This window comes from Rhipicephalus microplus, unplaced genomic scaffold (genome assembly GCF_043290135.1).
Source record: "Rhipicephalus microplus isolate Deutch F79 unplaced genomic scaffold, USDA_Rmic scaffold_60, whole genome shotgun sequence".
NCBI lineage: Eukaryota > Metazoa > Arthropoda > Arachnida > Ixodida > Ixodidae > Rhipicephalus > Rhipicephalus microplus.
In genome coordinates, this window is record NW_027464633.1 from 251,101 (window position 1) to 278,862 (window position 27,762).

General features: G+C 40.3%; 1 protein-coding gene across 1 annotated transcript; it reads left to right on the forward strand.

Annotated features, from left to right (window-relative positions):
- The first annotated feature begins 3,663 nt into the window (after positions 1-3,663).
- On the forward strand, positions 3,664-8,012 carry LOC142788466 (uncharacterized). The gene is made up of 3 exons (XM_075884956.1): positions 3,664-4,289; positions 6,657-6,723; positions 7,817-8,012. Exons 1-3 carry the CDS (start codon positions 3,681-3,683, stop codon positions 7,822-7,824), a joined length of 684 nt encoding a protein of 227 aa, XP_075741071.1. The 5' UTR covers positions 3,664-3,680; the 3' UTR covers positions 7,825-8,012.
- Positions 8,013-27,762: the final 19,750 nt, after the last annotated feature.

Below are 27,762 nucleotides of genomic sequence, written 5' to 3' on the forward strand. Positions count from 1 at the left end.
TTAGGTTGGGTTAGGTTAGGTTAGGTTACGTTAGGTTAAGGCATGAACCGTCGTAAAACCGCATTAAACAATGTCACTTAGTGAGATGCAGTGTTTTTCACCTTTACAAGTTGGGAACTGCGATATCTAATGTGAAAGCGCTTGAAACCGTCGTAATGTTGTAGAAAGCAATGTAAAGTAGCGAGTAAAACGTTTTCTAACGATAGAAGTGCGAAGGTTATGTTAGGCTGAGTTATGTTAGTTTAAGCTACGTAGCGTCGTGAAACCACCAAAAACGACGTCATCTAACGAGATAGTGTTGTTTTATTGCGAGTACGAAACTGCGATAGGTAAAATGTTGTGAAAGCACACAAAACGGCATGAACAAGCCAAATACTGCGTGTTGTACCGTTACAAGTGCGAAACTGCTATGTTGTGACATTCTCGGTAAAGCGCATGCAAGTATCGTGAAACCTTAAAGAACGATGTCCTTTAGCGAGATACAGCGTTCTGTACTGTAATAAGTTGGTGAGAAACTGTGAGGTCAAGCAAATATCGTAATTGTGAACGAAACAGTGTAATTGAGCGTCTTTAGATACAAGTGCGAATGTTAGGTTAGGTTCACATATCAACCGTCGTAAAACCGCATTAAACAATGTCACTTAGTGAGATGTACTGTTTTTCAACATTACAAGTCGGGAACTACGATATCTAATGTGAAAGCGCAAGAAACCGTCGTAATCTTGTAGAAAACATTGTGAAGTTGCGAGTAAAACGTTTTCTAACAATACAAGTGCGAAGGTTAGGTTAGATTAGGTTAGTTTAAGCTAGGTAGCGTCGAAAAACTACCAAAAACGACGTCATCTAACGAGATAGTGTTGTTTTATTGCGAGTATTAAACTGCGATAGGTGAAATGTTGTGAAAGCACACAAAACGGCATGAACAAGCCAAATACTGCGTGTTCTACCGTTACAAGTGCGAAACTGCTATATTGTGATATTCTCGTTAAAGCGCATGCAAGCATCGTGAAACCTTAAAGAACAATGTCATTTAGCGAGATACAGCGTTCTGTACTGCAATAAGTTGGTGAAAAACTGTGAGGTTATGCAAATATCGTAATTGTGAACGAAACAGTGTAATAGAGCGTTTTTCAATACAAGTACGAATGTTAGGTTAGGTTAAGATATGAACCGTCGTAAAACCGCATTAAAAAATGTCACTTAGTGAGATGCAGTGTTTTTCACCATTACAAGGCGGGAACTGCGATATCTAATGTGAAAGCGCTTGCAAACGTCGTTAGGTTAGGTTAGGTTAGGTTAGGTTAGGTTACGTTAGGTTAGGTTTGGTTAGGTTAGGTTAGGTTAGGTTATGTTAGGTTAGGTTGGGTTAGGTTAGGTTAGGTTACGTTAGGTTAAGGTATGAACCGTCGTAAAACCGCAATAAACAATGTCACTTAGTGAGATGCAGTGTTTTTCACCTTTACAAGTTGGGAACTGCGATATCTAATGTGAAAGCGCTTGAAACCGTCGTAATGTTGTAGAAAGCAATGTAAAGTAGCGAGTAAAACGTTTTCTAACGATAGAAGTGCGAAGGTTATGTTAGGTTGAGTTATGTTAGTTTAAGCTAGGTAGCGTCGTGAAACCACCAAAAACGACGTCATCCAACGAGATAGTGTTGTTTTATTGCGAGTACGAAACTGCGATAGGTAAAATGTTGTGAAAGCACACAAAACGGCATGAACAAGCCAAATACTGCGTGTTGTACCGTTATAAGTGCGAAACTGCTATGTTGTGACATTCTCGGTAAAGCGCATGCAAGTATCGTGAAACCTTAAAGAACGATGTCATTTAGCGAGATACAGCGTTCTGTACTGTAATAAGTTGGTGAGAAACTGTGAGGTCAAGCAAATATCGTAATTGTGAACGAAACAGTGTAATTGAGCATCTTTAGATACAAGTGCGAATGTTAGGTTAGGTTGACATATCAACCGTCGTAAAACCGCAATAAACAATCTCACTTAGTGAGATGTAGTGTTTTTCAACATTACAAGTCGGGAACTACGATATCTAATGTGAAAGCGCATGAAACCGTCGTAATCTTGTAGAAAACATTGTAAAGTTGCGAATAAAACGTTTTCTAACGATAGAAGTGCGAAGGTTAGGTTAGGTTAGGTTAGGTTAAGCTAGGTAGCGTCGTGAAACTACCAAAAACGACGTCATCTAACGAGATAGTGTTGTTTTATTGCGAGTATTAAACTGCAATAGGTGAAATGTTGTGAAACCACACAAAACGGAATGAACAAGCCAAATACTGCGTGTTCTACTGTTACAAGTGCGAAACTGCTATATTGTGATATTCTCGTTAAAGCGCATGCAAGTATCGTGAAACCTTAAAGAACAATGTCATTTAGCGAGATACAGCGTTCTGTACTACAATAAGTTGGTGAAAAACTGTGAGGTTATGCAAATATCGTAATTGTGAACAAAACAGTGTAAAAGAGCGTTTTTAGATACAAGTGCGAATGTTAGGTTTGGTTAAGATATGAACCGTCGTAAAACCGCATTAAACAATGTCAATTAGTGAGATGCATTGTTTTTCACCATTAAAAGTGGGGAACTGCGATATCTAATGTGAAAGCGCTTGCAACCGTCGTTAGGTTAGGTTAGGTTAGGTTAGGTTAGGTTAGGTTAGATTAGCTTAGGTTGGGTTGAGTTGGGTTAGGTTAGGTTAGGTTGGGTTAGGTTAGGTTAGGTTAGGTTAGGTTACGTTAGGTTAGGTTAGGTTACGTTAGGTTAGGTTAGGTTACGTTAGGTCAGGTTAGGTTAGTTAAGGATAATTTTGTTAGGTTAGGTAAGGTTAGGTTAGGTTAGGTTAAGTTGGGTTGGGTGTTGTTGGGTTGGGTTGGGTTGGGTTAGGTTGGGTTAGGTTAGGTTAGGTTACGTTAGGTTAGGTTAAGTTAGGTTAGGTTAGGTTTGGTTAGGTTAGGTTAGCTTAGCTTAGGTTAGGTTAGGTTGGGTTGGGTTGGGTTAGGTTGGGTTAGGTTAGGTTAGGTTAGGTTGGGTTAGGTTAGGTTAGTTTAGGTTAGGTTAGGTTAGGTTGGGTTGGGTTGGGTTAGGTTAGGTTAGGTTAGGTAAGGTTAGGTTAGGTTAGGTTAGGTTACGTTAGGTTAAGGTATGAACCGTCGTAAAACCGCATTAAACAATGTCACTTAGTGAGATGCAGTGTTTTTCACCTTTACAAGTTGGGAACTGCGATATCTAATGTGAAAGCGCATGAAACCGTCGTAATCTTGTAGAAAACATTGTAAAGTTGCGAGTAAAACGTTTTCTAACGATAGAAGTGCGAAGGTTAGGTTAGGTTAGGTTACTTTAAGCTAGGTAGCGTCGTGAAACTACCAAAAACGACGTCATCTAACGAGATAGTGTTGTTTTATTGCGAGTATTAAACTGCGATAGGTGAAATGTTGTGAATGCACACAAAACGGCATGAACAAGCCAAATACTGCGTGTTCTACCGTTACAAGTGCGAAACTGCTATATTGTGATATTCTCGTTAAAGCGCATGCAAGCATCGTGAAACCTTAAAGAACAATGTCATTTAGCGAGATACAGCGTTCTGTACTGCAATAAGTTGGTGAAAAACTGTGAGGTTATGCAAATATCGTAATTGTAATTGGAGTGGGCACGGTGGAGCGGCAACGATGCGGTCGCTCAGAAATCCGATTTTGCTTTTTGTGCAGTTAGTCGCCTGGTTTGGAACATTACCATCGCGTGCGAATCCAGCGCGTGCCAACTACTCTTCACCGGTGTTGCTGGCGGCCCCGATCTGGATGAACACGCCCCTGCGTCATCTGCCACTATCTGACGGTGGCATCCTTTCCATCGTCACCTGGTCCACAACACTGCGGGCGACTGCAGCGACGCAAGAGCATATAAAGACCACGGAATTCTCCTGTTCCTTCAGTGGGCACGGTGGAGCGGCAACGATGCGGTCGCTCAGAAATCCGATTTTGCTTTTTGTGCAGTTAGTCGCCTGGTTTGGAACATTACCATCGCGTGCGAATCCAGCGCGTGCCAACTACTCTTCACCGGTGTTGCTGGCGGCCCCGATCTGGATGAACACGCCCCTGCGTCATCTGCCACTATCTGACGGTGGCATCCTTTCCATCGTCACCTGGTCCACAACACTGCGGGCGACTGCAGCGACGCAAGAGCATATAAAGACCACGGAATTCTCCTGTTCCTTCAGTGGGCACGGTGGAGCGGCAACGATGCGGTCGCTCAGAAATCCGATTTTGCTTTTTGTGCAGGTCAGTAAACCTCCTTCTCTCTACTGTAAGCGAACCAGTAACGTCTGTCTGCTGCTCCTACCGTGCCCAAGTGTCATATTTGAATGTGTGTGCGAATGCGTGCATGTCACAAAGCTTCTACTATGTTGTGGAGACGTTGAACTAAACCCTGGCCCTGCAAATACTAACAAAGAAATACTAGACGCGATCGCTAAGCTATCTGAAAAAGGTGATCACCGTCACGATGAGCTAATGGAAGCTCTTGCCGACCTAAAGACTAAACAGGAGGCATTAGCGCAAACTGTTGCTGATTTAACGGAAAGGTTGTCGGCGGTGGAAGCTTTCGTCGAGTCATGCGACGGTTCTGCAGTAGTCAGTGATGTGCCACGTCTAATCGCTGAAACTGTCAAGGTGCAAGGCCAGACACTCAGTGCCCGACTGGACGATCTTGAAGACAGGTCCAGACGAGAGAACGTATTGTTTTTTGGTATATCGGACAGCCCTAATGAGACGTGGGCTCAGTCTGAAGGCCATGTTCGTGATCTACTCTCCCGACACCTTGACATGCACATTTCTGACTCCGAAGTTTCCCGAGCACATAGGTTAGGAAGTTACGCCGCTAAAAAAGCTCGGCCAATTATCGTCAAATTTTCGTCATTTAAGGTTAGAGATGCTATCCTGATGCAGAGACAAAAATTCAAAGGAACTGGTGTATCAGCTAGCGAAGATTTTTGCAAAAGCACGCGAAATTCAAGGAAGAAATTAATGGAATTTGCTAAGGCAGCCGGGCAACCGTATTTGCTACGCGTTAACAAACTGGTCATGAACAAGAAAACTTACGTTTACTGCGCAGAAAGCGACAGCGTTCGCGAAATCAATTCACCCCAAGCTAAGGACAAAGAACCCTCTCTACCTGCACGTGCTGACACTTCTAGCACCTCATAGCTACGCCCGTCTCGTTGCTGCGCAGGAAACGCTTCTTTTTTCTTTTCTAATGTGCGCAGCGTCCTGAATAAACGCGTCGAACTGTCTTCTGCTATTGATTCCTGTTCCGCTGATATTGTTGGTCTGACAGAGACTTGGCTTTCTACAAAAGTAAGAAATGAAGAAATATTGGATTGTGAGAGGCACTACAAATTTTACCGATGCGACCGCGATTACCGGTCTGGTGGGGGTGTTCTGCTGGCGGTTGCCGATAATCTTGCCTCTCATATTATTCCTGTTATGTCTTCACTTGAACTTGTTTGTGTCCGCGTGCTCATTGATTCTCGCGAAATAATATTTTGTATTTGCTATCGATCACCAACTGCATCATCATCCTTTTGCAATGACTTGCATGATGTTGTCAATCAGCTGTTCGTCAGATACCCGAGATCACCTTTGTTCATTCTTGGCGATTTCAACTTTCCCGACATCATGTGGGAAAGAGACCCGGTTACCTTAAAGCACAACTCAGGTGAAAGTAGGGAATTTTTGAATTTTTGTCACGACTTCAACTTTACCCAGCTTGTTGACTTTCCTACTCGCGTTACTCCCACTTCCGCTAGCGTATTAGATCTAGTACTTACCAGTACACCTGACCTAGCTTCACCCTTCACTCATCTACCGGGAATTAGCGACCATTGCATAATCCACTTCACAATAAAAGCACGGGTTTCCATCAAGAAAAGAACAAAAATCATCCAAGACTATAGCAAAGCGGACTTCCATGGAATGAATACAGAGTTACAATCTTTTGTTGACCTATTCTTTGCTGGTTTTGAGCAGCGATCTGTTGAACAGAACTGGCTAGACTATAAGAACAAACTGCTAGCCCTAATTGACCGATTTGTACCTAAGAGAAAAGTTTCATCGAATCCTCGTTCTCCGTGGTTCAATAACACGTTGAAACGCATGCGCAATAAAAAGAAGCGGCTATTCAGACGCGCCAAATCAACAGCCAGAACAGACCATTGGTCTTTTTATCAGACATTTAACAGAGAATTCTGTACTGCGCTTTCGAAAGCCAAAAAAGTATTTTTCGATGAAACTCTTCCTTCGCTGCTGCGCTCTAATCCACGTAAGTTTTGGAGCATCATTAGCGGAACTACAACGCGACATATCCAATTAATACAGTCTGATGTCCCAGTCGCTCTTAGCGAGTGCTGCAACGTTCTGAGTAATGTATTTGCTGCACACTTTCAGAACAGCATCCCAACTATATTTCCACAGTTAACAAGCACCGATTTCTTGCCAATGGACCCTATTATCATTGATGCAGTTGGTGTCGAAAAACTTGTTGGAAACTTGACAGTGTCATCATCAGCTGGTCCAGATTGCATTTCGTCAAAAATGTTGAAGTGTACTCAAGTCTATTCTTCTTTAATATTGTCAAAACTTTTTGAACAGTCATTACAGACGTCCACACTGCCATCTGACTGGAAGACTGGGAAGGTGGTCCCTGTGCATAAATCTGGTGATGTACATTCCCCCAATAACTACCGTCCCATATCGTTAACATCCATTCCAGTGAAAATCTTAGAGCATGTCATATACTCGCACCTCATTGAATTCCTTGAATCTAATTCCTTCTTTAGCATTTATCAGCATGGCTTCCGTAAGACAGTTTCATGCGAAACACAGTTGCTGTGTTTTACTAACGACTTGTTTATTAACGCAGATCTTGAATTTGATACTGACTGCATATACTTAGATTTCGCTAAAGCATTTGACTCCGTTTCACACGCACTAATCATTTTCAAACTTACTCAGCTTAACATCGACCCCAATGTACTTACATGGATTAAAGAATTCCTCTCTAACCGCAGCCAGTACGTGACAGCTAATAATTTTTGTTCACCTAATTCCGCAGTATCATCTGGTGTACCGCAAGGGTCCGTTTTAGGGCCACTCCTTTTCTTAATTTACATTAATGATCTTCCTTCTTGTGTTTCTTCTTCTACTGTCCGACTCTTTGCAGACGACTGCGTCCTCTACCAGAAAATAACCAGTCATGTCGATCACCTTAACCTTCAACGCGACCTAGATAGCATATTCGCATGGTGTAACACATGGTTCATGACACTTAACATATCTAAATGCAAGAGCATGCAAGTTTCACGTCGCACTACCACCCACTGTCCGCGTACTTATTCCCTCAATAACATTCCATTACCATCTGTTGACAATTACAAATACCTTGGTGTTCACATATCTTCTAATCTTTCCTGGAATAAACACACAGAATATGTGATTAACAACGCTAACCGCATGCTTGGTTATCTGCGCCGTAACTTTTCCTCTGCGCCATCGTCACTCAAGTTAACACTGTATAAAACATTGGTCAGACCAAAATTAGAGTACGCATGCGCCATATGGGACCCAACTCATGCCATTCTCATTCAATCTCTCGAAACCACTCAGAATCGCGCAGCACGTTTCATTTTATCGAATTATTCACGTCATTCCAGTGTCACATCCATGAAGAGCACCCTAAACTTGCCTGATCTTTCATTGCGCCGCACATTGTCTCGCCTTAACCTTTTTCACAAAATCTATCATTATAACAGCCATTTGAAGGACGCCCTGTTTCATCCACCTCGCTTCATATCACCAAGGATGGATCATCGCTTTAAGGTGGGCCTACCATCCTGTCGCACCAGACTATATAATGATTCATTCGTGCCAAGGACAAGCGCCGCCTGGAACCACCTTCCCGCCTCCATCGCCTGTATAACGGACCAAAAAGACTTCAAGCTCGCCATACATGATGCCCTGTAGAATTTTTCTTTTTTTTCCTGTTTTCTGTTTTTTTTTTTTTTTTTTTTTTTAACTTTTAACTGCACTTACGATTGTTCAAACCACTCCTTTCTGTAGTGCCTTCGGGCCTTGAAAGTACCTTTAATAAATAAATAAATAAATAAATAAATTGTGAACGAAACAGTGTAATAGAGCGTTTTTCAATACAAGTACGAATGTTAGGTTAGGTTAAGATATGAACCGTCGTAAAACCGCATTAAACAATGTCACTTAGTGAGATGCAGTGTTTTTCACAATTACAAGTCGGGAACTGCGATATCTAATGTGAAAGCGCTTGAAACCGTCGTAATGTTGTAGAAAGCAATGTAAAGTAGCGAGTAAAACGTTTTCTAACGATAGAAGTGCAAAGGTTATGTTAGGTTGAGTTATGTTAGTTTAAGCTAGGTAGCGTCGTGAAACCACCAAAAACGACGTCATCTAACGAGATAGTGTTGTTTTATTGCGAGTACGAAACTGCGATAGGTAAAATGTTGTGAAAGCACACAAAACGGCATGAACAAGCCAAATACTGCGTGTTGTACCGTTACAAGTGCGAAACTGCTATGTTGTGACATTCTCGGTAAAGCGCATGCAAGTATCGTGAAACCTTAAAGAACGATGTCCTTTAGCGAGATACAGCGTTCTGTACTGCAATAAGTTGGTGAAAAACTGTGAGGTTATGCAAATATCGTAATTGTGAACGAAACAGTGTAATAGAGCGTTTTTCAATACAAGTACGAATGTTAGGTTAGGTTAAGATATGAACCGTCGTAAAACCGCATTAAAAAATGTCACTTAGTGAGATGCAGTGTTTTTCACCATTACAAGTCGGGAACTGCGATATCTAATGTGAAAGCGCTTGCAAACGTCGTTAGGTTAGGTTAGGTTAGGTTAGGTTAGGTTAGGTTACGTTAGGTTAGGTTTGGTTAGGTTAGGTTAGGTTAGGTTATGTTAGGTTAGGTTGGGTTAGGTTAGGTTAGGTTACGTTAGGTTAAGGTATGAACCGTCGTAAAACCGCAATAAACAATGTCACTTAGTGAGATGCAGTGTTTTTCACCTTTACAAGTTGGGAACTGCGATATCTAATGTGAAAGCGCTTGAAACCGTCGTAATGTTGTAGAAAGCAATGTAAAGTAGCGAGTAAAACGTTTTCTAACGATAGAAGTGCGAAGGTTATGTTAGGTTGAGTTATGTTAGTTTAAGCTAGGTAGCGTCGTGAAACCACCAAAAACGACGTCATCCAACGAGATAGTGTTGTTTTATTGCGAGTACGAAACTGCGATAGGTAAAATGTTGTGAAAGCACACAAAACGGCATGAACAAGCCAAATACTGCGTGTTGTACCGTTATAAGTGCGAAACTGCTATGTTGTGACATTCTCGGTAAAGCGCATGCAAGTATCGTGAAACCTTAAAGAACGATGTCATTTAGCGAGATACAGCGTTCTGTACTGTAATAAGTTGGTGAGAAACTGTGAGGTCAAGCAAATATCGTAATTGTGAACGAAACAGTGTAATTGAGCATCTTTAGATACAAGTGCGAATGTTAGGTTAGGTTGACATATCAACCGTCGTAAAACCGCAATAAACAATCTCACTTAGTGAGATGTAGTGTTTTTCAACATTACAAGTCGGGAACTACGATATCTAATGTGAAAGCGCATGAAACCGTCGTAATCTTGTAGAAAACATTGTAAAGTTGCGAATAAAACGTTTTCTAACGATAGAAGTGCGAAGGTTAGGTTAGGTTAGGTTAGGTTAAGCTAGGTAGCGTCGTGAAACTACCAAAAACGACGTCATCTAACGAGATAGTGTTGTTTTATTGCGAGTATTAAACTGCAATAGGTGAAATGTTGTGAAACCACACAAAACGGAATGAACAAGCCAAATACTGCGTGTTCTACTGTTACAAGTGCGAAACTGCTATATTGTGATATTCTCGTTAAAGCGCATGCAAGCATCGTGAAACCTTAAAGAACAATGTCATTTAGCGAGATACAGCGTTCTGTACTACAATAAGTTGGTGAAAAACTGTGAGGTTATGCAAATATCGTAATTGTGAACAAAACAGTGTAAAAGAGCGTTTTTAGATACAAGTGCGAATGTTAGGTTTGGTTAAGATATGAACCGTCGTAAAACCGCATTAAACAATGTCAATTAGTGAGATGCATTGTTTTTCACCATTAAAAGTGGGGAACTGCGATATCTAATGTGAAAGCGCTTGCAACCGTCGTTAGGTTAGGTTAGGTTAGGTTAGGTTAGGTTAGATTAGCTTAGGTTGGGTTGAGTTGGGTTAGGTTAGGTTAGGTTGGGTTAGGTTAGGTTAGGTTAGGTTAGGTTACGTTAGGTTTGGTTAGGTTACGTTAGGTTAGGTTAGGTTACGTTAGGTCAGGTTAGGTTAGTTAAGGATAATTTTGTTAGGTTAGGTAAGGTTAGGTTAGGTTAGGTTAGGTTGGGTTGGGTGTTGTTGGGTTGGGTTGGGTTGGGTTAGGTTGGGTTAGGTTAGGTTAGGTTACGTTAGGTTAGGTTAAGTTAGGTTAGGTTAGGTTTGGTTAGGTTAGGTTAGCTTAGCTTAGGTTAGGTTAGGTTGGGTTGGGTTGGGTTAGGTTGGGTTAGGTTAGGTTAGGTTAGGTTGGGTTAGGTTAGGTTAGTTTAGGTTAGGTTAGGTTAGGTTGGGTTGGGTTGGGTTAGGTTAGGTTAGGTTAGGTAAGGTTAGGTTAGGTTAGGTTAGGTTACGTTAGGTTAAGGTATGAACCGTCGTAAAACCGCATTAAACAATGTCACTTAGTGAGATGCAGTGTTTTTCACCTTTACAAGTTGGGAACTGCGATATCTAATGTGAAAGCGCATGAAACCGTCGTAATCTTGTAGAAAACATTGTAAAGTTGCGAGTAAAACGTTTTCTAACAATAGAAGTGCGAAGGTTAGGTTAGGTTAGGTTACTTTAAGCTAGGTAGCGTCGTGAAACTACCAAAAACGACGTCATCTAACGAGATAGTGTTGTTTTATTGCGAGTATTAAACTGCGATAGGTGAAATGTTGTGAATGCACACAAAACGGCATGAACAAGCCAAATACTGCGTGTTCTACCGTTACAAGTGCGAAACTGCTATATTGTGATATTCTCGTTAAAGCGCATGCAAGCATCGTGAAACCTTAAAGAACAATGTCATTTAGCGAGATACAGCGTTCTGTACTGCAATAAGTTGGTGAAAAACTGTGAGGTTATGCAAATATCGTAATTGTGAACGAAACAGTGTAATAGAGCGTTTTTCAATACAAGTACGAATGTTAGGTTAGGTTAAGATATGAACCGTCGTAAAACCGCATTAAACAATGTCACTTAGTGAGATGCAGTGTTTTTCACAATTACAAGTCGGGAACTGCGATATCTAATGTGAAAGCGCTTGAAACCGTCGTAATGTTGTAGAAAGCAATGTAAAGTAGCGAGTAAAACGTTTTCTAACGATAGAAGTGCAAAGGTTATGTTAGGTTGAGTTATGTTAGTTTAAGCTAGGTAGCGTCGTGAAACCACCAAAAACGACGTCATCTAACGAGATAGTGTTGTTTTATTGCGAGTACGAAACTGCGATAGGTAAAATGTTGTGAAAGCACACAAAACGGCATGAACAAGCCAAATACTGCGTGTTGTACCGTTACAAGTGCGAAACTGCTATGTTGTGACATTCTCGGTAAAGCGCATGCAAGTATCGTGAAACCTTAAAGAACGATGTCCTTTAGCGAGATACAGCGTTCTGTACTGCAATAAGTTGGTGAAAAACTGTGAGGTTATGCAAATATCGTAATTGTGAACGAAACAGTGTAATAGAGCGTTTTTCAATACAAGTACGAATGTTAGGTTAGGTTAAGATATGAACCGTCGTAAAACCGCATTAAAAAATGTCACTTAGTGAGATGCAGTGTTTTTCACCATTACAAGTCGGGAACTGCGATATCTAATGTGAAAGCGCTTGCAAACGTCGTTAGGTTAGGTTAGGTTAGGTTAGGTTAGGTTACGTTAGGTTAGGTTTGGTTAGGTTAGGTTAGGTTAGGTTATGTTAGGTTAGGTTGGGTTAGGTTAGGTTAGGTTACGTTAGGTTAAGGTATGAACCGTCGTAAAACCGCAATAAACAATGTCACTTAGTGAGATGCAGTGTTTTTCACCTTTACAAGTTGGGAACTGCGATATCTAATGTGAAAGCGCTTGAAACCGTCGTAATGTTGTAGAAAGCAATGTAAAGTAGCGAGTAAAACGTTTTCTAACGATAGAAGTGCGAAGGTTATGTTAGGTTGAGTTATGTTAGTTTAAGCTAGGTAGCGTCGTGAAACCACCAAAAACGACGTCATCCAACGAGATAGTGTTGTTTTATTGCGAGTACGAAACTGCGATAGGTAAAATGTTGTGAAAGCACACAAAACGGCATGAACAAGCCAAATACTGCGTGTTGTACCGTTATAAGTGCGAAACTGCTATGTTGTGACATTCTCGGTAAAGCGCATGCAAGTATCGTGAAACCTTAAAGAACGATGTCATTTAGCGAGATACAGCGTTCTGTACTGTAATAAGTTGGTGAGAAACTGTGAGGTCAAGCAAATATCGTAATTGTGAACGAAACAGTGTAATTGAGCATCTTTAGATACAAGTGCGAATGTTAGGTTAGGTTGACATATCAACCGTCGTAAAACCGCAATAAACAATCTCACTTAGTGAGATGTAGTGTTTTTCAACATTACAAGTCGGGAACTACGATATCTAATGTGAAAGCGCATGAAACCGTCGTAATCTTGTAGAAAACATTGTAAAGTTGCGAATAAAACGTTTTCTAACGATAGAAGTGCGAAGGTTAGGTTAGGTTAGGTTAAGCTAGGTAGCGTCGTGAAACTACCAAAAACGACGTCATCTAACGAGATAGTGTTGTTTTATTGCGAGTATTAAACTGCAATAGGTGAAATGTTGTGAAACCACACAAAACGGAATGAACAAGCCAAATACTGCGTGTTCTACTGTTACAAGTGCGAAACTGCTATATTGTGATATTCTCGTTAAAGCGCATGCAAGCATCGTGAAACCTTAAAGAACAATGTCATTTAGCGAGATACAGCGTTCTGTACTACAATAAGTTAGTGAAAAACTGTGAGGTTATGCAAATATCGTAATTGTGAACAAAACAGTGTAAAAGAGCGTTTTTAGATACAAGTGCGAATGTTAGGTTTGGTTAAGATATGAACCGTCGTAAAACCGCATTAAACAATGTCAATTAGTGAGATGCATTGTTTTTCACCATTAAAAGTGGGGAACTGCGATATCTAATGTGAAAGCGCTTGCAACCGTCGTTAGGTTAGGTTAGGTTAGGTTAGGTTAGGTTAGGTTAGGTTAGATTAGCTTAGGTTGGGTTGAGTTGGGTTAGGTTAGGTTAGGTTGGGTTAGGTTAGGTTAGGTTAGGTTACGTTAGGTTAGGTTAGGTTACGTTAGGTTAGGTTAGGTTACGTTAGGTCAGGTTAGGTTAGTTAAGGATAATTTGGTTAGGTTAGGTAAGGTTAGGTTAGGTTAGGTTAGGTTGGGTTGGGTGTTGTTGGGTTGGGTTGGGTTGGGTTAGGTTGGGTTAGGTTAGGTTAGGTTACGTTAGGTTAGGTTAAGTTAGGTTAGGTTAGGTTTGGTTAGGTTAGGTTAGCTTAGCTTAGGTTAGGTTAGGTTGGGTTGGGTTGGGTTAGGTTGGGTTAGGTTAGGTTAGGTTAGGTTGGGTTAGGTTAGGTTAGTTTCGGTTAGGTTAGGTTAGGTTGGGTTGGGTTGGGTTAGGTTAGGTTAGGTTAGGTAAGGTTAGGTTAGGTTAGGTTAGGTTACGTTAGGTTAAGGTATGAACCGTCGTAAAACCGCATTAAACAATGTCACTTAGTGAGATGCAGTGTTTTTCACCTTTACAAGTTGGGAACTGCGATATCTAATGTGAAAGCGCATGAAACCGTCGTAATCTTGTAGAAAACATTGTAAAGTTGCGAGTAAAACGTTTTCTAACGATAGAAGTGCGAAGGTTAGGTTAGGTTAGGTTACTTTAAGCTAGGTAGCGTCGTGAAACTACCAAAAACGACGTCATCTAACGAGATAGTGTTGTTTTATTGCGAGTATTAAACTGCGATAGGTGAAATGTTGTGAATGCACACAAAACGGCATGAACAAGCCAAATGCTGCGTGTTCTACCGTTACAAGTGCGAAACTGCTATATTGTGATATTCTCATTAAAGCGCATGCAAGCATCGTGAAACCTAAAAGAACAATGTCATTTAGCGAGATACAGCGTTCTGTACTGCAATAAGTTGGTGAAAAACTGTGAGGTTATGCAAATATCGTAATTGTGAACGAAACAGTGTAATAGAGCGTTTTTCAATACAAGTACGAATGTTAGGTTAGGTTAAGATATGAACCGTCGTAAAACCGCATTAAACAATGTCACTTAGTGAGATGCAGTGTTTTTCACAATTACAAGTCGGGAACTGCGATATCTAATGTGAAAGCGCTTGAAACCGTCGTAATGTTGTAGAAAGCAATGTAAAGTAGCGAGTAAAACGTTTTCTAACGATAGAAGAGCAAAGGTTATGTTAGGTTGAGTTATGTTAGTTTAAGCTAGGTAGCGTCGTGAAACCACCAAAAACGACGTCATCTAACGAGATAGTTTTGTTTTATTGCGAGTACGAAACTGCGATAGGTAAAATGTTGTGAAAGCACACAAAACGGCATGAACAAGCCAAATACTGCGTGTTGTACCGTTACAAGTGCGAAACTGCTATGTTGTGACATTCTCGGTAAAGCGCATGCAAGTATCGTGAAACCTTAAAGAACGATGTCATTTAGCGAGATACAGCGTTCTGTACTGTAATAAGTTGGTGAGAAACTGTGAGGTCAAGCAAATATCGTAATTGTGAACGAAACAGTGTAATTGAGCGTCTTTAGATACAAGTGTGAATGTTAGGTTAGGTTGACATATCAACCGTCGTAAAACCGCAATAAACAATCTCACTTAGTGAGATGTAGTGTTTTTCAACATTACAAGTCGGGAACTACGATATCTAATGTGAAAGCGCATGAAACCGTCGTAATCTTGTAGAAAACATTGTAAAGTTGCGAATAAAACGTTTTCTAACGATAGAAGTGCGAAGGTTAGGTTAGGTTAGGTTAGGTTAAGCTAGGTAGCGTCGTGAAACTACCAAAAACGACGTCATCTAACGAGATAGTGTTGTTTTATTGCGAGTATTAAACTGCGATAGGTGAAATGTTGTGAAAGCACACAAAACGGAATGAACAAGCCAAATACTGCGTGTCCTACTGTTACAAGTGCGAAACTGCTATATTGTGATATTCTCGTTAAAGCGCATGCAAGCATCGTGAAACCTTAAAGAACAATGTCATTTAGCGAGATACAGCGTTCTGTACTGCAATAAGTTGGTGAAAAACTGTGAGGTTATGCAAATATCGTAATTGTGAACAAAACAGTGTAATAGAGCGTTTTAAGATAAAAGTGCGAATGTTAGGTTAGGTTAAGATATGAACCGTCGTAAAACCGCATTAAACAATGTCAATTAGTGAGATGCAGTGTTTTTCACCATTAAAAGTGGGGAACTGCGATATCTAATGTGAAAGCGCTTGCAACCGTCGTTAGGTTAGGTTAGGTTAGGTTAGGTTAGGTTAGATTAGGTTAGGTTGGGTTGAGTTGGGTTAGGTTAGGTTAGGTTAGGTTAGGTTGGGCTAGGTTAGGTTACGTTAGGTTACGTTAGGTTAGGTTAGGTTACGTTAGGTTAGGTTAGGTTAGGTTACGTTAGGTTAGGTTAGGTTAGGTAAGGATAATTTGGTTAGGTTAGGTAAGGTTAGGTTAGGTTAGGTTAGGTTGGGTTGGGTGTTGTTGGGTTGGGTTGGGTTGGGTTAGGTTGGGTTAGGTTAGGTTAGGTTAGGTTAGGTTACGTTATGTTATGTTAGGTTAGGTTAGGTTACGTTAGGTTAGGTTAGGTCAGGTAAGGTTAGGTTACGTTAGAATAGGTTAGGTTAGGTTAGGTTACGTTAGGTTAGGTTAAGTTAGGTTAGGTTAGGTTTGGTTAGGTTAGGTTAGGTTAGCTTAGGTTAGGTTAGGTTGGGTTGGGTTGGGTTAGGTTGGGTTAGGTTAGGTTAGGTTAGGTTGGGTTAGGTTAGTTTAGGTTAGGGTAGGTTAGGTTAGGTTGGGTTGGGTTGGCTTAGGTTAGGTTAGGGTGGTAAGGTTAGGTTAGGTTAGGTTAGGTTACGTTAGGTTAAGGTATGAACCGTCGTAAAACCGCATTAAACAATGTCACTTAGTGAGATGCAGTGTTTTTCACCTTTACAAGTTGGGAACTGCGATATCTAATGTGAAAGCGCTTGAAACCGTCGTAATGTTGTAGAAAGCAATGTAAAGTAGCGAGTAAAACGTTTTGTAACGATAGAAGTGCGAAGGTTAGGTTAGGTTAGGTTAGTTTAAGCTAGGTAGCGTCGTGAAACTACAAAAAACGACGTCATCTAACGAGATAGTGTAGTTTTATTGCGAGTATTAAACTGCGATAGGTGAAATGTTGTGAAAGCACACAAAACGGCATGAACAAGCCAAATACTGCGTGTTCTACCGTTAAAGTGCGAAACTGCTATATTGTGATATTCTCGTTAAAGCGCATGCAAGCATCGTGAAACCTTAAAGAACAATGTCATTTAGCGAGATACAGCGTTCTGTTCTGCAATAAGTTGGTGAAAAACTGTGAGGTTATGCAAATATCGTAATTGTGAACGAAACAGTGTAATAGAGCGTTTTTCAATATAAGTACGAATGTTAGGTTAGGTTAAGATATGAACCGTCGTAAAACCGCATTAAACAATGTCACTTAGGGAGATGCAGTGTTTTTCACCATTACAAGTCGGGAACAGCGATATCTAATGTGAAAGCGCTTGCAAACGTCGTTAGGTTAGGTTAGGTTAGGTTAGGTTACGTTAGGTTACGTTAGGTTAGGTTTGGTTAGGTTAGGTTAGGTTAGGTTAGGTTATGTTAGGTTAGGTTGGGTTAGGTTACGTTAGGTTACGTTAGGTTAAGGTATGAACCGTCGTAAAACCACAATAAACAATGTCACTTAGTGAGATGCAGTGTTTTTCACCTTTACAAGTTGGGAACTGCGATATCTAATGTGAAAGTGCTTGAAACCGTCGTAATGTTGTAGAAAGCAATGTAAAGTAGCGAGTAAAACGTTTTCTAACGATAGAAGTGCGAAAGTTATGTTAGGTTGAGTTATGTTAGTTTAAGCTAGGTAGCGTCGTGAAACCACCAAAAACGACGTCATCTAACGAGATAGTGTTGTTTTATTGCGAGTACAAAACTGCGATAGGTAAAATGTTGTGAAAGCACACAAAACGGCATGAACAAGCCAAATACTGCGTGTTGTACCGTTACAAGTGCGAAACTGCTATGTTGTGACATTCTCGGTAAAGCGCATGCAAGTATCGTGAAACCTTAAAGAACGATGTCATTAGCGAGATACAGCGTTGTGTACTGTAATAAGTTGGTGAGAAACTGTGAGGTCAAGCAAATATCGTAATTGTGAACGAAACAGTGTAATTGAGCGTCTTTAGATACAAGTGCGAATGTTAGGTTAGGTTGACAAATCAACCGTCGTAAAACCGCATTAAACAATGTCACTTAGTGAGATGTAGTGTTTTTCAACATTACAAGTCGGGAACTACGATATCTGATGTGAAAGCGCATGAAACCGTCGTAATCTTGTAGAAAACATTGTAAAGTGGCGAGTAAAACGTTTTGTAATGATAGAAGTGCGAAGGTTAGGTTAGGTTAGGTTAGTTTAAGCTAGGTAGCGTCGTGAAACTACCAAAAACGACGTCATCTAACGAGATAGTGTAGTTTTATTGCGAGTATTATACTGCGATAGGTGAAATGTTGTGAAAGCACACAAAACGGCATGAACAAGCCAAATACTGCGTGTTCTACCGTTACAAGTGCAAAACTGCTATATTGTGATATTCTCGTTAAAGCGCATGCAAGCATCGTGAAACCTTAAAGAACAATGTCATTTAGCGAGATACAGCGTTCTGTACTGCAATAAGTTGGTGAAAAACTGTGAGGTTATGCAAATATCGTAATTGTGAACGAAACAGTGTAATAGAACGTTTTTCAATACAAGTACGAATGTTAGGTTAAGATATGAACCGTCGTAAAACCGCATTAAACAATGTCACTTAGTGAGATGCAGTGTTTTTCACCATTACAAGTCGGGAACTGCGATATCTAATGTGAAAGCGCTTGCAACCGTCGTTAGGTTAGGTTAGGTTAGGTTAGGTTAGGTTAGGTTTGGTTAGGTTAGGTTAGGTTAGGTTAGATTAGGTTAGGTTGGGTTGATTTGGGTTAGGTTAGGTTAGGTTGGGTTAGGTTAGGTTAGGTTACGTTAGGTTAGGTTAGGTTACGTTAGGTTAGGTTAGGTTACGTTAGGTTAGGTTAGGTTAGGTAAGGATAATTTGGTTAGGTTAGGTAAGGTTAGGTTAGGTTAGGTTAGGTGGGGTTGGGTGTTGTTGGGTTGGGTTGGGTTAGGTTGGGTTAGGTTACGTTAGGTTACGTTAGGTTATGTTAGGTTAGGTTACGTTAGGTTATGTTAGGTTAGGTTAGGTTACGTTAGGTTAGGTTAGGTCAGGTAAGGTTAGGTTACGTTAGAATAGGTTAGTTTAGGTTAGGTTACGTTGGGTTAGGTTAAGTTAGGTTAGGTTAGGTTTGGTTAGGTTAGGTTAGGTTAGCTTAGGTTAGGTTAGGTTGGGTTGGGTTGGGTTAGGTTGGGTTAGGTTAGGTTAGGTTAGGTTAGGTTGGGTTAGGTTAGTTTAGGTTAGGTTAGGTTAGGTTAGGTTGGGTTGGGTTGGCTTAGGTTAGGTTAGGGTGGTAAGGTTAGGTTAGGTTAGGTTAGGTTAAGTTACGTTAGGTTAAGGTATGAACCGTCGTAAAACCGCATTAAACAATGTCACTTAGTGAGATGCAGTGTTTTTCACCTTTACAAGTTGGGAACTGTGATATCTAATGTGAAAGCGCTTGAAACCGTCGTAATGTTGTAGAAAGCAATGTAAAGTAGCGAGTAAAACGTTTTCTAACGATAGAAGTGCGAAAGTTATGTTAGGTTGAGTTATGTTAGTTTAAGCTAGGTAGCGTCGTGAAACTACCAAATCAACGTCATCTAACGAGATAGTGTTGTTTTATTGCGAGTACGAAACTGCGATAGGTGAAATGTTGTGAAAGCACACAAAACGGCATGAACAAACCAAATACTCGTGTTGTACCGTTACAAGTGCGAAACTGCTATGTTGTGATATTCTCGTTAAAGCGCATGCAAGCATCGTGAAACCTTAAAGAACGATGTCATTTAGCGAGATACAGCGTTCTGTACTGTAATAAGTTGGTGAGAAACTGTGAGGTCAAGCAAATATCGTAATTGTGAACGAAACAGTGTAATTGAGCGTCTTTAGATACAAGTGCGAATGTTAGGTTAGGTTGACATATCAACCGTCGTAAAACCGCATTAAACAATGTCGCTTAGTGAGATGTAGTGTTTTTCAACATTACAAGTCGAAAACTACGATATCTAATGTGAAAGCGCATGAAACCATCGTAATCTTGTAGAAAACATTGTAAAGTGGCGAGTAAAACGTTTTCTAACGATAGAAGTGCGAAGGTTAGGTTAGGTTAGGTTAGGTTAAGCTAGGTAGCGTCGTGAAACTACCAAAAACGACGTCATCTAACGAGATAGTGTTGTTTTATTGCGAGTATTAAACTGCGATAGGTGAAATGTTGTGAAAGCACACAAAACGGAATGAACAAGCCAAATACTGCGTGTCCTACTGTTACAAGTGCGAAACTGCTATATTGTGATATTCTCGTTAAAGCGCATGCAAGCATCGTGAAACCTTAAAGAACAATGTCATTTAGCGAGATACAGCGTTCTGTACTGCAATAAGTTGGTGAAAAACTGTGAGGTTATGCAAATATCGTAATTGTGAACGAAACAGTGTAATAGAGCGTTTTTCAATATAAGTACGAATGTTAGGTTAGGTTAAGATATGAACCGTCGTAAAACCGCATTAAACAATGTCACTTAGTGAGATGCAGTGTTTTTCACCATTACAAGTCGGGAACAGCGATATCTAATGTGAAAGCGCTTGCAAACGTCGTTAGGTTAGGTTAGGTTAGGTTAGGTTACGTTAGGTTACGTTAGGTTAGGTTTGGTTAGGTTAGGTTAGGTTAGGTTATGTTAGGTTAGGTTGGGTTAGGTTACGTTAGGTTACGTTAGGTTAAGGTATGAACCGTCGTAAAACCGCAATAAACAATGTCACTTAGTGAGATGCAGTGTTTTTCACCTTTACAAGTTGGGAACTGCGATATCTAATGTGAAAGCGCTTGAAACCGTCGTAATGTTGTAGAAAGCAATGTAAAGTAGCGAGTAAAACGTTTTCGAACGATAGAAGTGCGAAAGTTATGTTAGGTTGAGTTATGTTAGTTTAAGCTAGGTAGCGTCGTGAAACCACCAAAAACGACGTCATCTAACGAGATAGTGTTGTTTTATTGCGAGTACAAAACTGCGATAGGTAAAATGTTGTGAAAGCACACAAAACGGCATGAACAAGCCAAATACTGCGTGTTGTACCGTTACAAGTGCGAAACTGCTATGTTGTGACATTCTCGGTAAAGCGCATGCAAGTATCGTGAAACCTTAAAGAACGATGTCATTAGCGAGATACAGCGTTGTGTACTGTAATAAGTTGGTGAGAAACTGTGAGGTCAAGCAAATATCGTAATTGTGAACGAAACAGTGTAATTGAGCGTCTTTAGATACAAGTGCGAATGTTAGGTTAGGTTGACAAATCAACCGTCGTAAAACCGCATTAAACAATGTCACTTAGTGAGATGTAGTGTTTTTCAACATTACAAGTCGGGAACTACGATATCTAATGTGAAAGCGCATGAAACCGTCGTAATCTTGTAGAAAACATTGTAAAGTGGCGAGTAAAACGTTTTGTAATGATAGAAGTGCGAAGGTTAGGTTAGGTTAGGTTAGTTTAAGCTAGGTAGCGTCGTGAAACTACCAAAAACGACGTCATCTAACGAGATAGTGTAGTTTTATTGCGAGTATTATACTGCGATAGGTGAAATGTTGTGAAAGCACACAAAACGGCATGAACAAGCCAAATACTGCGTGTTCTACCGTTACAAGTGCAAAACTGCTATATTGTGATATTCTCGTTAAAGCGCATGCAAGCATCGTGAAACCTTAAAGAACAATGTCATTTAGCGAGATACAGCGTTCTGTACTGCAATAAGTTGGTGAAAAACTGTGAGGTTATGCAAATATCGTAATTGTGAACGAAACAGTGTAATAGAGCGTTTTTCAATACAAGTACGAATGTTAGGTTAAGATATGAACCGTCGTAAAACCGCATAACAATGTCACTTAGTGAGATGCAGTGTTTTTCACCATTACAAGTCGGGAACTGCGATATCTAATGTGAAAGCGCTTGCAACCGTTGTTAGGTTAGGTTAGGTTAGGTTAGGTTAGGTTAGGTTTGGTTAGGTTAGGTTAGGTTAGGTTAGATTAGGTTAGGTTGGGTTGATTTGGGTTAGGTTAGGTTAGGTTGGGTTAGGTTAGGTTAGGTTAGGTTACGTTAGGTTAGGTTAGGTTACGTTAGGTTAGGTTAGGTTACGTTAGGTTAGGTTAGGTAAGGATAATTTGGTTAGGTTAGGTAAGGTTAGGTTAGGTTAGGTTAGGTTGGGTTGGGTGTTGTTGGGTTGGGTTGGGTTGGGTTAGGTTGGGTTAGGTTACGTTAGGTTACGTTAGGTTATGTTAGGTTAGGTTACGTTAGGTTATGTTAGGTTAGGTTAGGTTACGTTAGGTTAGGTTAGGTCAGGTAAGGTTAGGTTACGTTAGAATAGGTTAGTTTAGGTTAGGTTACGTTGGGTTAGGTTAAGTTAGGTTAGGTTAGGTTTGGTTAAGTTAGGTTAGGTTAGCTTAGGTTAGGTTAGGTTGGGTTGGGTTGGGTTAGGTTGGGTTAGGTTAGGTTAGGTTAGGTTAGGTTGGGTTAGGTTAGTTTAGGTTAGGTTAGGTTAGGTTAGGTTGGGTTGGGTTGGCTTAGGTTAGGTTAGGGTGGTAAGGTTAGGTTAGGTTAGGTTAGGTTAAGTTACGTTAGGTTAAGGTATGAACCGTCGTAAAACCGCATTAAACAATGTCACTTAGTGAGATGCAGTGTTTTTCACCTTTACAAGTTGGGAACTGTGATATCTAATGTGAAAGCGCTTGAAACCGTCGTAATGTTGTAGAAAGCAATGTAAAGTAGCGAGTAAAACGTTTTCTAACGATAGAAGTGCGAACGTTATGTTAGGTTGAGTTATGTTAGTTTAAGCTAGGTAGCGTCGTGAAACTACCAAATCAACGTCATCTAACGAGATAGTGTTGTTTTATTGCGAGTACGAAACTGCGATAGGTGAAATGTTGTGAAAGCACACAAAACGGCATGAACAAACCAAATACTGCGTGTTGTACCGTTACAAGTGCGAAACTGCTATGTTGTGATATTCTCGTTAAAGCGCATGCAAGCATCGTGAAACCTTAAAGAACGATGTCATTTAGCGAGATACAGCGTTCTGTACTGTAATAAGTTGGTGAGAAACTGTGAGGTCAAGCAAATATCGTAATTGTGAACAAAACAGTGTAATTGAGCGTCTTTAGATACAAGTGCGAATGTTAGGTTAGGTTGACATATCAACCGTCGTAAAACCGCATTAAACAATGTCGCTTAGTGAGATGTAGTGTTTTTCAACATTACAAGTCGGGAACTACGATATCTAATGTGAAAGCGCATGAAACCATCGTAATCTTGTAGAAAACATTGTAAAGTGGCGAGTAAAACGTTTTCTAACGATAGAAGTGCGAAGGTTAGGTTAGGTTAGGTTAGGTTAAGCTAGGTAGCGTCGTGAAACTACCAAAAACGACGTCATCTAACGAGATAGTGTTGTTTTATTGCGAGTATTAAACTGCGATAGGTGAAATGTTGTGAAAGCACACAAAACGGAATGAACAAGCCAAATACTGCGTGTCCTACTGTTACAAGTGCGAAACTGCTATATTGTGATATTCTCGTTAAAGCGCATGCAAGCATCGTGAAACCTTAAAGAACAATGTCATTTAGCGAGATACAGCGTTCTGTACTGCAATGAGTTGGTGAAAAACTGTGAGGTTATGCAAATATCGTAATTGTGAACAAAACAGTGTAATAGAGCGTTTTTAGATACAAGTGCGAATGTTAGGTTAGGTTAAGATATGAACCGTCGTAAAACCGCATTAAACAATGTCAATTAGTGAGATGCAGTGTTTTTCACCATTAAAAGTGGGGAACTGCGATATCTAATGTGAAAGCGCTTGCAACCGTCGTTAGGTTAGGTTAGGTTAGGTTAGGTTAGGTTAGGTTAGATTAGGTTAGGTTGGGTTGAGTTGGGTTAGGTTAGGTTAGGTTAGGTTAGGTTGGGCTAGGTTAGGTTAGGTTAGGTTACGTTAGGTTAGGTTAGGTTACGTTAGGTTAGGTTAGGTTAGGTTACGTTAGGTTAGGTTAGGTTAGGTAAGGATAATTTGGTTAGGTTAGGTAAGGTTAGGTTAGGTTAGGTTAGGTTGGGTTGGGTGTTGTTGGGTTGGGTTGGGTTGGGTTAGGTTGGGTTAGGTTAGGTTAGGTTAGGTTAGGTTAGGTTACGTTAGGTTATGTTAGGTTAGGTTAGGCTACGTTAGGTTAGGTTAGGTCAGGTAAGGTTAGGTTACGTTAGAATAGGTTAGGTTAGGTTAGGTTACGTTAGGTTAGGTTAAGTTAGGTTAGGTTAGGTTTGGTTAGGTTAGGTTAGGTTAGCTTAGGTTAGGTTAGGTTAGGTTAGGTTGGGTTGGGTTGGGTTAGGTTAGGTTAGGTTAGGTTAGGTAAGGTTAGGTTAGGTTAGGTTAGGTTACGTTAGGTTAAGGTATGAACCGTCGTAAAACCGCATTAAACAATGTCACTTAGTGAGATGCAGTGTTTTTCACCCTTACAAGTTGGGAACTGCGATATCTAATGTGAAAGCGCATGAAACCGTCGTAATCTTGTAGAAAACATTGTAAAGTTGCGAGTAAAACGTTTTCTAACGATAGAAGTGCGAAAGTTATGCTAGGTTGAGTTATGTTAGTTTAAGCTAGGTAGCGTCGTGAAACTACCAAATCAACGTCATCTAACGAGATAGTGTTGTTTTATTGCGAGTACGAAACTGCGATAGGTGAAATGTTGTGAAAGCACACAAAACGGCATGAACAAACCAAATACTGCGTGTTGTACCGTTACAAGTGCGAAACTGCTATGTTGTGATAATCTCGTTAAAGCGCATGCAAGCATCGTGAAACCTTAAAGAACGATGTCATTTAGCGAGATACAGCGTTCTGTACTGCAATAAGTTGGTGAAAAACTGTGAGGTTATGCAAATATCCTAATTGTGAACGAAACAGTGTAATAGAGCGTTTTTTAATACAAGTGCGAATGTTAGGTTAGGTTAAGATATGAACCGTCGTAAAACAGCATTAAACAATGTCACTTAGTGAGATGCAGTGTTTTTCACCATTACAAGTCGGGAACTGCGATATCTAATGTGAAAGCGCTTGCAAACGTCGTTAGGTTAGGTTAGGTTAGGTTAGGTTACGTTAGGTTAGGCTAGGTTAGGTTTGGTTAGGTTAGGTTAGGTTAGGTTAGGTTAGGGTATGTTAGGTTAGGTTTGCTTAGGTTAGGTTAGGTTAGGTTAGGTTGGGTTAGGTAAGGTTAGGTTTGGTTAAGATATGAACCGCGCTAAAACCACATTAAACAATGTCACTTAGTGAGATGCTGTGTTTTTCACCATTACAAGTCGGGAACTGCGATATCTAATGTGAAAGCGCATGAAACCGTCGTAATTTTGTAGAAAACAATGTAAAGTAGCGAATAAAACGTTTTCTAACGATAGAAGTGCGAAGGTTCGGTTAGTTTGAGCTAGGTAGCGTCGTGAAACCACCAAAAACGATGTCATCTAACGAGATAGTGTTGTTTTATTGCGAGTACGAAACTGCGATAGGTGAAATATTGGGAAAGCACACAAAATGGCATGAACTAGCCAGATACTGCGTCTTGTGCCGTTACAAGTGCGAAACTGCTTTATTGTGATATTCTCGTTAAAGCGCATGCAAGTATCGTGAAACCTTAAAGAACGATGTCATTTAGCGAGATACAGCGTTCTGTACTGTAATAAGTTGGTGAGAAACTGTGAGGTCAAGCAAATATCGTAATTGTGAACGAAACAGTGTAATTGAGCGTATTTAGATACAAGTGCGAATGTTAGGTTAGGTTGAGATATCAACCGTCGTAAAACCGCATTAAACAATGTCACTTAGTGAGATGTAGTGTTTTTCAACATTACAAGTCGGGAACTGCGATATCTAATGTGAAAGCGCATGAAACCGTCGTAATCTTGTAGAAAACATTGTAAAGTTGCGAGTAAAACGTTTTCTAACGAGAGAAGTGCGAAGGTTAGCTTGAGTTATGTTAGTTTAAGCTATGTAGCGTCGTGAGACCACCAAAAAGGACGTCATCTAACGAGATAGTGTTGTTTTCTTGCATGTACGAAACTGCAACAGGTGAAATGTTGTGAAAGTACACAAAACGGCTTGAACAAGCCAGATACTGCGTGTTGTACCGTTACAAGTGCGAAACTGCTATAATGTGATAGTCTTGTTAAAGCGCATGCAAGCATCGTGAAACCTTAAAGAACGATGTCATTTAGCGAGATACAGCGTTCTGTACTGTAATAAGTTGGCGAAAAACTGTGAGGTTATGCAAATATCGTAATTGTGAACGAAACAGTGTAATAGAGCGTTTTTCAATACAAGTACGAATGTTAGGTTAGGTTAAGATATGAACCGTCGTAAAACCGCATTAAACAATGTCTTTTAGTGAGATGCAGTGTTTTTCACCATTACAAGTCGGGAACTGCGATATCTAATGTGAAAGCGCTTGCAAACGTCGTTAGGTTAGGTTAGGTTAGGTTAGGTTAGGTTAGGTTAGGTTACGTTAGGTTAGGTTTGGTTAGGTTAGGTTAGGTTAGGTTATGTTAGGTTAGGTTGGGTTAGGTGAGGTTAGGTTAGGTTAGGTTAAGATATGAACCGCGCTAAAACCGCATTAAACAATGTCACTTAGTGAGATGCAGTGTTTTTCACCTTTACAAGTTGGGAACTGCGATATCTAATGTGAAAGCGCTTGAAACCGTCGTAATGTTGTAGAAAGCAATGTAAAGTAGCGAGTAAAACGTTTTCTAACGATAGAAGTGCGAAAGTTATGTTAGGTTGAGTTATGTTAGTTTAAGCTAGGTAGCGTCGTGAAACTACCAAATCAACGTCATATAACGAGATAGTGTTGTTTTATTGCGAGTACGAAACTGCGATAGGTGAAATGTTGTGAAAGCACACAAAACGGCATGAACAAGCCAAATACTGCGTGTTGTACCGTTACAAGTGCGAAACTGCTATGTTGTGATATTCTCGTTAAAGCGCATGCAAGCATCGTGAAACCTTGAAGAACGATGTCATTTAGCGAGATACAGCGTTCTGTACTGCAATAAGTTGGTGAAAAACTGTGAGGTGATGCAAATATCCTAATTGTGAACGAAACAGTGTAATAGAGCGTTTTTTAATACAAGTGCGAATTTTAGGTTAGGTTAAGATATGAACCGTCGTAAAACCGCATTAAACAATGTCACTTAGTGAGATGCAGTGTTTTTCACCATTACAAGTCGGGAACTGCGATATCTAATGTGAAAGCGCTTGCAAACGTCGTTAGGTTAGGTTAGGTTAGGTTAGGTTAGGTTACGTTAGGTTAGGTTAGGTTTGGATAGGTTAGGTTAGGTTAGGTTAGGGTATGTTAGGTTAGGTTTGGTTAGGTTAGGTTAGGTTAGGTTGGGTTAGGTAAGGTTAGGTTAGGTTAAGATATGAACCGCGCTAAAACCGCATTAAACAATGTCACTTAGTGAGATGCTGTGTTTTTCACCATTACAAGTCGGGAACTGCGATATCTAATGTGAAAGCGCATGAAACCGTCGTAATCTTGTAGAAAACATTGTAAAGTTGCGAGTAAAACGTTTTCTAACGATAGAAGTGCGAAGGTTAGCTTGAGTTATGTTAGTTTAAGCTATGTAGCGTCGTGAGACCACCAAAAAGGACGTCATCTAACGAGATAGTGTTGTTTTATTGCATGTACGAAACTGCAATAGGTGAAATGTTGTGAAAGTACACAAAACGGCTTGAACAAGCCAGATACTGCGTGTTGTACCGTTACAAGTGCGAAACTGCTATATTGTGATATTCTCGTTAAAGCGCATGCAAGCATCGTGAAACCTTAAAGAACAATGTCATTTAGCGAGATACAGCGTTCTGTACTGCAATAAGTTGGTGAAAAACTGTGAGGTTATGCAAATAACGTAATTGTGAACAAAACAGTGTAATAGAGCGTTTTTAGATACAAGTGCGAATGTTAGGTTAGGTTAAGATATGAACCGTCGTAAAACCGCATTAAACAATGTCAATTAGTGAGATGCAGTGTTTTTCACCATTAAAAGTGGGGAACTGCGATATCTAATGTGAAAGCGCTTGCAACCGTCGTTAGGTTAGGTTAG

What these genes read in the sequence shown, in the direction of transcription:
- LOC142788466 (XM_075884956.1), top strand. Translation starts at nt 3,681, where the DNA reads ATGCGGTCGCTCAGAAATCCGATTTTGCTTTTTGTGCAGTTAGTCGCC. An exon ending in CGATTTTGCTTTTTGTGCAG is followed by an intron (nt 4,290 to 6,656) that starts GTCAGTAAACCT and finishes CTTTTTGAACAG; the next exon opens with TCATTACAGACGTCCACACT.